The sequence below is a fragment of the Fusarium oxysporum genome, chromosome 3, assembly GCF_000149955.1.
Source record: "Fusarium oxysporum f. sp. lycopersici 4287 chromosome 3, whole genome shotgun sequence".
NCBI lineage: Eukaryota > Fungi > Ascomycota > Sordariomycetes > Hypocreales > Nectriaceae > Fusarium > Fusarium oxysporum.
Genome location: NC_030988.1, coordinates 631,774 through 642,814, shown reverse-complemented (window position 1 = coordinate 642,814; position 11,041 = coordinate 631,774). Strand labels below are relative to the sequence as shown.

At 50.8% G+C, this 11,041-nt stretch overlaps 4 protein-coding genes across 5 annotated transcripts; 3 read left to right on the top strand and 1 right to left on the bottom strand.

Annotated features, from left to right (window-relative positions):
* Nucleotides 1-5,401: 5,401 nt before the first annotated feature.
* On the bottom strand, nucleotides 5,402-8,909 carry FOXG_12465 (uncharacterized protein). The gene is made up of 2 exons (XM_018392259.1): nucleotides 8,444-8,909; nucleotides 5,402-8,387 (listed from the first exon to the last, which is right to left on the bottom strand). The coding sequence occupies exons 1-2, from the start codon at nucleotides 8,902-8,904 to the stop codon at nucleotides 8,255-8,257; spliced, it is 594 nt and encodes a 197-aa protein (XP_018251806.1). The 5' UTR covers nucleotides 8,905-8,909; the 3' UTR covers nucleotides 5,402-8,254.
* On the top strand, nucleotides 5,441-6,278 carry FOXG_12467 (uncharacterized protein; the record flags this gene model as incomplete). Its single annotated transcript, XM_018392261.1, has 3 exons — nucleotides 5,441-5,478; nucleotides 5,529-5,969; nucleotides 6,023-6,278. The coding sequence occupies 3 exons, from the start codon at nucleotides 5,441-5,443 to the stop codon at nucleotides 6,276-6,278; spliced, it is 735 nt and encodes a 244-aa protein (XP_018251808.1).
* FOXG_12466 (uncharacterized protein) lies at nucleotides 6,576-8,272 on the top strand. Its single transcript, XM_018392260.1, has 3 exons — nucleotides 6,576-7,281; nucleotides 7,336-7,865; nucleotides 7,919-8,272. Exons 1-2 carry the CDS (start codon nucleotides 6,646-6,648, stop codon nucleotides 7,669-7,671), a joined length of 972 nt encoding a protein of 323 aa, XP_018251807.1. The 5' UTR covers nucleotides 6,576-6,645; the 3' UTR covers nucleotides 7,672-7,865; nucleotides 7,919-8,272.
* Nucleotides 8,385-9,656, top strand: FOXG_20910 (uncharacterized protein; the record flags this gene model as incomplete). 2 transcript variants are annotated; one of them, XM_018401233.1, is made up of 2 exons in its annotated part: nucleotides 8,385-9,010; nucleotides 9,070-9,656. In XM_018401233.1, the coding sequence occupies exon 2, from the start codon at nucleotides 9,288-9,290 to the stop codon at nucleotides 9,654-9,656; it is 369 nt and encodes a 122-aa protein (XP_018251804.1). In that variant the 5' UTR covers nucleotides 8,385-9,010; nucleotides 9,070-9,287. The 2 variants fall into 2 exon arrangements, with proteins under 2 accessions (XP_018251804.1, XP_018251805.1); XM_018401234.1 differs by having other exon boundaries at nucleotides 8,531-9,010; nucleotides 9,078-9,656.
* Between the last annotated feature and the right edge of the window lie 1,385 nt (nucleotides 9,657-11,041).

The following is an 11,041-nucleotide window of genomic DNA, read 5'->3' as shown; positions in this document are numbered from 1 at the left end:
AGCTTCTTCTCATGGCGGAGCCCGGCCAGCTGTTCCGCTGGATATCCAATGACGAGCCCGTAGAGTTGGTCCTTGGCGCGAAGGATCATCGGTCGGCTGTTGAGGAGCCATATCCAGCTACAGCCAAGCCTGGCGAGACTTGGCATAGCAGGAAAAGTATGACATGTGTACACGACGTTATGCTCCACGATGAGCATGTTCACCAGAGTACACCTATGTTAACCCTTACTGTCAGATATTAAGGTGAATCGTGTATATTTCTTGATTCTTTCGCAATCGAAGGACCATTGAGACCTTATATCTTTGACTGGTTCCTTCTAGGACTTGAGTCCTAGAAAGTCCTAGATGAAAGTCCTACGATCTAAGTTTAGGGCGTCAAACTTTAATCCTGAACCTTAATCCTGAAGTTGAGGGTGAACCCTCCAACATTCAACACACCCCCTCAGGCTCAATAGGTCCCAGTTGAGCCTGCATTTCCTAGGCAGTCTTCTATCCTCTGGAGCCTTGCTTCTATTCCTTCTTGCTTCCGGCTCTGCTGCTGTCTTTCCTGAATATCTTCCAGGCCAAGTTGATAGAGGAAGCGGTTCCATCTGCCTGCCGGCAGGGCCTTTGTTAATCCGTCTGCGATCATATCCGTTGATTTGGTGTATTTGACTTGAATTCTCCCTTCTTGGACCTCCTGTCTCAGCCAGTGGTTGTGAATATCCACGTGCCGCAACTTAGTCTTCAAAGTAGCGATTTCGGCGGTCACAAGGTTGATAGTTTGAGTATTGTCGCAGTCGATACGGATAGTCGGATCATCCATCTGAACTGTAAGCTCTTTCAACAGCCGACTCACATAGAGGGATTCCTTAGCAGCCTGTGCCAGGGCTAGGAGCTCTGCCTCTGTTGTGGATGTGGTGACTGTGTCCTGCTTGCTAGCTCTCCAGCCGATCAACCCGTCGAATAGTCGGATAGTGTACGCTTGGGAGCTTTTCCGATCAAGGGTGTTATCGGCAAAAGAAGCGTCACTAGCAACTGTAAGACCTCCGGGCCCTCCGAATCGTAGGGCTCGGTGCCTTGTGTGTGAGAGGTAGTGGATAACGCGGTCGGCGGCGTCTTGGTGTTCTTGGCCAGGGTTGACAAGAAATCGGGCCAGCCTGGAGGCGGCGAAAGCTATGTCAGGCCGGGTGTTAACGGCGATATAGAGGATCGAGCCGACTTTACGTTGATATCGTTGAAGTTCTGCCGGGGTTGCTAGTCCTGTTTGAGGTCGTAGCTCTGTTTGAGTCATTGGTACTGTAGATGTTCCCTTGTTAGCTAGATTTGCGATTTTGTCAATGTAGGCTGTTTGAGATAGCCAAATCTTCCTTGCAGGTCGGTCCCGTATGACTTCCATTCCTAGGAACCATTGCACGGGGTCTCCGCCTGTTAGTTTGTATTTTGATCCAAGCTGTCTAGTCAATTCATCGGCCTTGTCTTTCCGGGCCTTCCTGTAAGCGATGATAACATCGTCAACGTAAAAGAAGAAGAGGACTCCTTCCTTCTTGAAACAACAAGGTTCGTGAGGAATCTGTGTGTAGCCTAACTCTAGGAGGGTCTTCGAGAGTTCTTTCTGCCATAGCAAGGGAGAGGCTCGTAGTCCGTACAGGGCCTTGTTGAGCTTCAGGATAGTTGCTGTTTTCTTATACCCCGGGGCCATGTGCATGAAAATATCCTGGTCAATTGGGGCGTTTACGAAGGCGTTGACCACATCGTATTGGACCATCTCTAGGTCAAATCTGGCCGCAATGGCTATCAGGGTCCGGAAAGACCTTCCGGCTAGGGTAGCTGCATATGTTTCTTGCAACCTTCCCTTAGCTTGTTGGTCTCCTCTGACCACTAGCCGTGCCTTGCATTTCTGAAATCGGCCGTGTTTATCGAACTTGTAAACGTATACCCACATACAACCAAGGACTTGTTGGTCAACGGCGCAAGCGTCTTTCTTTCGAATCTCAGTCCAGGACCTCATTTCCTTGTGACTCTGAAGGTGGCTTTCTTCAGCCTCTTGAAAGAGCATTCCAAAAGGGTGATGCTTTAGGTCTTGATGTTTCGTCGGGGGCGGCGGTAGAGAGTTTCGATGCATTTTCACCCCTTGTCGGAGCTTCCGTTCAATTGAGGTCTGGAGAGGGGACTTTGTTCCGGCTAGGAAGGCTGCTTGCCACGAGACTGTTTTGTTTCCTTCGTCTGATAAGACCCTGGAGCTGTGCGCTAGTAGCGCTGACAGTGGTGTGACTGGAGGTGTTAGAAGGATATCAGAGTCTTCTGACTGTTTAAGGCCGTTTTCTAGGGCAGTCGCCACGATGCAGTCTTCTGTTTCGTCTGTAATAGGGCTGCTTTCGTCTGCTAGGGTGGTTGTTGGAAGGACCACTTCAATACAGTCTTCAACCTGTTCGGCTTGTTCGTTGTCGTCTTGTTCCGGCAGGGAGGATCCTTGTACGAACTTGGCAACTTCTTCTAGGTCAGCTTCGAGTAGTTCATCTTTGAAGCTTTCCCAGTCTCCGTTGCAGCCTTCGTCTTCATTAAATATGACGTCTCGAGTATTGACTATCCGGTTGATCGTGGGGATCCAGATCCTATAGATATTTGAGGACCTATATCCCACTAGGAAGCCGATCCAACCTTTGGGCTTAAGCCGCATCTTGCGATTGACCTTCTGCTGGGCATCTGAGGTCATTGCATAGGCCTTGCAGCCAAATGCCCGTAGGTGTGTTTGATCCGGCTGTTTCTTCGGCTGTGGAATCCCTGCTGCTTTGGCTGATGCTGTATGCAGTTGATCATATGGCGTTTTCCAGCCTGATGCGTAGTTCGGCGTTCGGTTGTACAGATAAACTGCTGTCCTTCCAATTTCTGGCCACAGCTGGTGAGGAAGCTTTGCGCCTGTTCGCATAGCCCTTTCCTTGTCCTTGACTACACCCCCTGAGCGTTCGGCACCCCCATTCTGGGCTTGTGTGTATGGGGCCGAGGGCTCGATGATGATAGCTCTATTCCTCAGGAAGTCTCCGATTTTCGGCTTGATCTCCGTGATCTCGTTATCGCATTCGATGACTTTGACCTTGAGGCCGTGTTGGACTTCCAGATGACTTAGGAAGGATTTGAAAGCGGTGATAACAGCTTCTGTCGTCCGGGCTGTGAGGTAGTAATCCCAGATGTAACCCGTAGCTCGGCAGGTTAACAACATCTGTGAGGTATAGCCGCCTATGCCTTCTTGGTAGTCATGGAAGTCAATAGCGATACGCTCGCCGGCCTTCTGATCGGATTGTCTTGGGGCTCGTCTGATTTGTCTCTTGATCTTCGATATGCCACAGGCGTCGCATTCAACAGTGGCTGGTCCTCGTATTCGCACCCCTTGAGAGGCCGAGATAAGATGTTCCAGAGCTTGTGGTCCCGGGTGCCCTAGGCGACTGTGCCATCGGATAGCTTCTCCCGTCAAAGGGGCTCTCTTTGTGTGAGAGCTGAATCTGTGGGCTGCAAAGGCTGCTTTTGGGAAGCTTTCTGACTGGTATTCGACGACATACTGGCCGTATAGGTCATGGATTGTGCATGCAATCGTTCGGTCGAGTCGTCGGAGGGTCGTTGGGTTACGCCTATTATCCCAATAGAAGCCTTTCTTTCGTAGTTGACGTAGGGAGACTAGGGTCGTAAGGAGCCGAGGGCAATAGGCTACATCTTCAAGCATTAGGACTCGAGTTCCTGTGAGCCTGATGGTCATGGTTCCGTAGCCTAAGATGGGTAGTTTTCGGTCTCCTGCCCAGATGAAGTCGCCTGGAATAGCCTGCTGGAATCTCGCTAGTCTGTTGGCACTGTTTGTGATTGAGATAGTAGCTCCGGGGTCGAGGATCACGGAGTTCCGTAAGGGATAGTTATCCCTTTGGGCTGCAAAGGCGGTCTTGATTTCGGCGACTGGTCGGCCGTACAGTCATTGGTCTGAGTTTTCTTCCTTTGTTGGCTGCATCAAGGTTCTGTCTTTTGTGGTCCTGGCCTTCTTCCGAGTGAGGGCTTTTACCTTGGCCTCCAGGTCTGAGTCTTCCTCGAGAGCTTCTTTCACCTTCTTTTGGATCTTCTCTCGGGGCTTGAATCCCTTCCATGCCTGATTTGGAAAGACATAGAAGCATTTCGCAAGTTCGTGGGATAACCCACACGCCGGGCATTCCTGTCTCTTCTCAGGAGACCTCTGGCGTTTTCTTTCTCCCTTCTTCGAAAATGGGTACTGGCCTTCAATGATGCGGGCGTCCCCTTCATCATCCTGGGGGTCCTCCCCAGCATAGCTCGCAGAAAACGCACCGCGGGCCACTCGGCCCTTCGTGGCTTCTGCATCTTGGAGCTCATTTCGGAAGGCGTTCCCTACATCTCGGTATGAGAGGGCCCTATTTTGCAATAGAGTCTTTGAAGAGATTTTGTATGAGGCAGTCCAGCTGGGCAAGATGTGTGTGGTGACACTGAAGAAGTCCCAGGCCCATGCACTGTTGTGGAGCGTTTCAGGGACCTCTCGTTGTCGCCCTTTCGCCATTGCCTCTTCCCATTGATCTAGCCACTTGAATGCTGCTTGGCTGACCGTCTTTGGGGCAGTTCTTAGTAATGTAAGATACCTATTTCTGGCATCCTTCGTTTCATCTTCCTCGGTCCTTCCACACCGGGCACGAAGGTTCCAGTGCCATTCGTATATTGATTCGTGTGACTGACAGCAGGTTTGAATCAAGCTTGGGGAGACCGTACGGATAACCCAGTCCTGAAGGGTTCCAAGAGCGTTTTTCTGTTTTTCGAAAACCTTCTCTTGTAGCTGATAAAAGGTTAAATCCTGCTGGAAGATCTTCTGGCCTTGGTCTGTAAGGTCAGAGATAGACCATGTTCCATTTGCCGTTTCCTGAATGTCGTCTGGGGCGCCGTCTTGAGATTCGGCAGTATGAGACCGGATTGTTCGTTGGGCTGTAGCGGTCTTCGTATATCTGCGTTTTCTTATATCCGGGATAGCTGGTTCGTCTCCGAGGAATGTCTTGCTTTTGAGGTGCTGCTGAAGACCAAGACGATGGGCCTGAAGGAGGAATTCATGCTCCCAGTTGAGGAAGTCCTCAGGCTTAGAGAGGGTAGCCGTAAGACCTTCCTTTTGGGGCTTGGATAGGGACATTATGTATGAGAAAGAGGGTTCTTCAAGGTATTGAAAAATAAAAATAAAAATGGTTGAGGCAATGAGACTCTTAATTGTCAGATATTAAGGTGAATCGTGTATATTTCTTGATTCTTTCGCAATCGAAGGACCATTGAGACCTTATATCTTTGACTGGTTCCTTCTAGGACTTGAGTCCTAGAAAGTCCTAGATGAAAGTCCTACGATCTAAGTTTAGGGCGTCAAACTTTAATCCTGAACCTTAATCCTGAAGTTGAGGGTGAACCCTCCAACATTCAACACGTCCCATTCCCAGAAATGATGGGACACCTGAAGCCAAAAGAGCCCGACGTGGAGTAGTTCATACCGGATATGTGCACTCGGCCGGTATTCAAGTCTCATCCAGCAATCCTGAAGACCGCAATCATTCATCACCTGGCGGCAGCGAAGGATCTACTGGCTACACCGAAACAAAGCCCACTCAAGAGCTCCCCGCCGAGGATAACGCCTTGCATCTGATCAATCGCGTGTTGCGCCACCTGCTGTACTACACACAGCCTCTTAACGCGTCACCTGTACTCGACCTCCGCCAGAAATGTCGCATGGTCTCACAGATTTCCGAGTTGAAGAAGCAGTTCGTTGCTGTTGACGACGGCGGGTTAATCCTCAGAGTCGAGGGGGGTGTATCTACCGGGCCTCATATTGCGATTGCACTGCTTGAGGCCAAACGGCGCCTTGTGGTTGATGATAACAAGCCCAGGATCTCGGATGAGTGCTTGGCGCAGATGACTTGCGAGGCAATCCTGGCTAGAGCCATACCTGCTGAGGAACAGCTCGGAAATGAACGGTATGTATCTATCCTTCGAGTCAAACTCGGAAAGTAGTCACTAACTAAAGCAGAACCATCGTTCTTAATGCCACGAGCCATTACGTGTGCTTCTTGGAGTTCAATGTGACCAAGGCTTACATGCGTAGGTTGATGGCCGGCCAGTTACCATCTGAGTCACTGAAGGTCACGGCAACCCACTGGTTTGATCTAAGTGCTGTTGAAGGGAGACGAGGCGTTTTGAACAACATTCGGGGCTTGCTAGGAATGGCGATGGATCGTCAGCCACAGCAGGATGTCATCAGTGACAGTGAGGGTGTTGAGGAGTAGTGATTCTCCTGCTGGGTTCTTTGTAGTTAAACCTTTCTGTGCACTGCTATCAAAGCAGTTCTTTAAATAACTAGACAGTTTGCGGAGGTAATTGGAAGTATAGAACCCTTGATGCTGCCATAAAGTCAAAGCCGGAGGACCCGTTATACACTGCTCGAAGCTGAATGATGGGGGAGTCTGGAGAGATAAGATAAGCGAGGGTCGTAGATCCAACTAAGGTGACGAGTATCCTCGAATCTTCGTGCCTCAGCGGAGAGACATAATTCCGTTCCCGCCCTCGCTAAACTCTTGTCGCGTGTGCCAAAGAATTAAATCATCATTGCAACAACACTCATTCTCATTCTACACTCTCTGCGATGCGCGGGAAATGGCCGACACGATGCCGATAACAAAGTCTCTACATAGACTGTGCGTCGAGAACCCGCGATTCCTCGTTCAACCTTTATTCTGGACTCCCAAGCACCTCCAAGTGCTTCGCTGCCATTTCCAGCACCTCGACTCAACCGTCCTCCCTCCCTCCCTCCCACCATCACCACCGCTCTCGCCCAGCAGCGACACCAAGCCAGATGACACAGAGCATTACATAAAACAGCTGCTCAACGGTCGATTCGCCTCTGCCAAGTTCGCCTGCTTTGCCTTGCTGATCCAACCTCATGGCGTGATTGACGGCAACGCTCGACCTCACTTCTTCTACAACAGGCTCGGAGTCCATACGCCAGAGTGCGAAACCTTCAAGATAGGCGACGCATACAATCTTCAGCAGCGGCCGATTGTCGGCCACTTTCTGTACGAGAAACTTGTCGAGCAGCGACGACGAGCCCTCAAGCCTAAGCGTCATCCCGTGGAGGGCGCCTCCAATGTTCCCGGCGAGAGAATCTACCAGCGCCGATTGCGCGACTTGACTCCTGCGTTGTGGTTTGAGGACCCATACTTGGTCTGCGTTCTGCTGTCCCTGGCTCAACTACAGTGGTGCTGTCGAAAGACGACGCCAGAAGCCTTCTTCGTACGCCAAACCACATTCCCTTGTTCGTTGCCCCACTGACAGTCAATTCCATAGGTCCGATTGCTAGTAACAAACGCCTCCGACCAAATGAACGCACACGTCTTCCGCGCCGATATCCCCTCCAAACTCCTCCACGCGCTCGACAACCCGCTCGACGATATGGACGGCCTTGTCTGGCCAGCGATACAGCACGTCCAGGTCCCATTCGAACCACACGGGAGCTTCTCGGAACGGGTGGCGGGACAATTACTCGCTGGTCTCAAGACACGCGCTCTCGAAGAGTCGCCGCGTGGAGAGAAGCGCAAGCGTGATGAGATGGATGTCGCGGGGGAAGGGAAGAGCGTCAAGAGCTGGGATGCGACTGTTCAGCCTGCTGCGGTGCCTGGCTGATGGTTCTGTCGCGTCCAGCGCAATTGATATTAAGGTGGAAGAGCTGGCGTTGGTGATCCTGTCGCGGTCCAACAAGTCCCCAACATGAATATAACCGCCGATGTAGCGTACGAAGCATGACACAGCCCCACCGACACGGAATCGGGGCTTTTCGTACGCCCTAGAGCGACAAACATAATATGTGCATAGTAACAGTAAGTTCAGCGGTGCAGAGATCGCAGACGTGCCTTGACTGACCGAGCAGCAGACATATGCAATGCATCCTTCCACATCACCGCTCAACCCGCATAACTATTTGTAGTCATTGACGACAGAGTTTCCGCCATCTCATGCCATGCGCGTGGATGTAGGCCGTCGATAGCGACTGGGAATGGAGGGTGGATATTTAGAGCTGATTGTCCAAGAGGGATTAAATATTTGCATGCATAACATGCTGTCACCAAATTGACAGGAGATAATTAAAATACACTGAAGTATATAACGATTAGCCCTGTTCGGGTAAAAGCGGCAGCTCAAAAAAGTAGATCGAACAGTTTAGTTTGATGAGTCCGACTATATTGGTTATGGGCCAGGATCAAGCCGCCTATTGATGACACTTGTGTGTGGTTTCTTGAAGTGCCCGAATATGTCCAGTGGCTTGAGAGTCAGTCATCATCCCTCCTCTGGATATCCGGCGACCACTCTTCCTGACCCGCAGCCAATTACATGAACAGATCCTGAAGGTTCAGTTAGAATCGTCGATACACCAGGCCGGAAATCCGGTGGGACCCACAAAACTCTACGTCCGTCAGGTCCACCCGCTGTAATCCATGTGTTGTCGTGGTTGATCCCGAAGCCTAATCTGATATCCACTTCTCCTTGACCCTCTGGGCTACCCAGCTTTAGTTCGCGCTCGCTCGAATACGACGTACTACTGTACAGAAAACCAAGACTGAAACGGCCTGCACTCGTGACAAAAACCGAATCATTCTCAAGAAAATAAAAGACGTTGGCAATTCGGCTCGCATCAAAGCTCTTAACGTTGATGCCCGTCGCCACGTTCCATATCTTGACGGTCTTATCATATGATCCCGACGCGATGAGTGTGCCATCCTTCGAAAAAACCACAGAGCTGACCGACTGCATATGACCCTCAAGAGTCCGTTCCTCTTCACCCGTTGCCACATTCCATATCTTGGCAGTCTTATCAGGTGAAGCGGATGCGATGAGCTTTCCGTCCTTCGAAAAGACCATAGACCTGACCCAACTCGTATGACCCTCAAGTGTTTGTAAAACTGCATTCCAGTTGGAGTCCACGTTTGGGAGTAGGGAGATCCACCTGGGAAGATAACGTTGGAATGTCTGTCGCATAATGCTCTGCTTTGGCGCAAACACAAGTGCTGACGCGTAGAGCTGAAGGGGTGCAGTGTCGATTATCCAACAACAGTTGAGCACGAACCGTTTCGCATCACGCAAAAAGGTAACAACTTGGGCACCTTTTTCAGGCTAAAAAAACGTCTCTCAGCAGATCCCTAGAACGCATAAGGCGAATGTCTTACATCGACTATGCTCTGCAACTCGTCTATGAATCCGATGCTCTCTGATATCCTTCCAATCAGGCTCAACGCTTCTAGCCAATGGAGAAAGTGGAGCTCAAGGAATTCGTGTGCTTGGTCTCCATCTCGAACCCTCTCTTGGCTGTCCTTGAAATGATAGACCCAATAAAGGCAGGCGTACTGAGCCTCCGGAGGCAGGCAACTGTTAATAACCTTCTTGTCGATGTCCGACCGTGCAACTCCGGGCGTGCGCCGGCCGCATATATCTCTTTTGAGACAACCATTATCCATGAGCAGCTGAAGGCACCTAATTGCCAACTTCTGTGTCTCCTTTTCAACAACCCAGGATTGGTCCGTCTTGTGCTTATCGCGATTGATCAGGAAGTCCCGAAACGACAGATGAAGTGGCTTAATAGGAGCATTCTTTTCAGACGGGATGTGGAGGACTGAAGGGAGCAGGCCCACCATATGGCGAATTCTTTTTTCGTTAATATCAAGAATACGGGCGAGACATGCAGCTGTCGATAAGTGTCGCACTGAGCGTGCTTAAAGGGTTAGAGTGAATATGATGAGCAGCAGCAAATGTGTTGATTGATGTCTTAAGTTATCTCTTGTGCGGGGCATTCCATCCCGCACAGTTCTTTAAAGCATATAGCTAGATTACTAATGCCTACCCTGCGACAGGGCGTCAAAACGGTGCGCACCTGGATGCGCACGTAAGTGTCACAGGATGCGCACGCCTGGCTGATGTGAATACCTGCGATGGCTTCAGCAGCATTGCTGATTGGCTTGAGTCACGTGTACTATGCATGTTGGGAGGACTGAGCCTCGCCAACCCCGCACGATAGTCAGGCCGCTATTGCTATCATCAACGAACCTGAGAGCAAATGCAGTGATCAGATCCAATGGAAAGCACTCGGCGTCGCATCCAGCGTCGTCGCTGTGATCGATCTGTCGGCCAAGGTGCTTTCCCTATGTTTCCAGTACTCTCGAGAGGTGAAGAACGCCAGAGACGATATCGAAAGGCTTCGCAAAGAAGTTGCTGCCTTTCAGGCCACGACAGAAGAACTTGAGAGTCTCGTTGAAGGCTCTCGGGGGAAAGATCTGAAAGCGTCTCGACGATTGGTATATGCGATAGAAGTTGGTCATTCAACGCTGGGTAAGCTCGCACAAGAGCTCCAACCTTCAACTGGTCGAAAGACAATGAGCCGCCTTGGCGTACGCGCACTCAAATGGCCATTTGAACGCGAAGACATTGAGCGAGCCATCCAAAATCTTGCGCGCTGCAGAGACAATGTTTCTTTGGCATTGAATATCGACGGGATGTGAGTGGCACGATCTACGAGGTGATACTTCAGCTGATACGAGTCCCATCCAGCGCAACCCTCCAGAACGTCGACCATAAGATCACCCTTGACACACTACCTATCGCAGAGGGTGCATCTTTTGACTCCCATGCCGAACAACACAACCCGACATGCTTGCCTAACACCCGTGTGGAGCTGCTCAAAGAAATCGATCGCTGGATCGTTGAACCGAACTCAAAGACAATATTCTGGCTAAATGGCATGGCAGGAACGGGAAAGTCGACCATCTCGCGGACTGTTGCTCGATCACGGACTAAGCAAGGTGATCTCGGTGCTAGCTTCTTCTTCAAGAGAGGAGAGACTGATCGAGGGAACTTGGCCAAGTTCGTGCCTACCGTGGCCCGCCGACTGGCTTGGAGCATACCGGGGGTTGCGCCGTTGATCAAGAACGCAGTTGATGCTGATCCAGCGATCGTTGACAAGGCCGTGAGGGAGCAGTTTGAGAAGCTCGTTCGTGAGCCGCTGTCA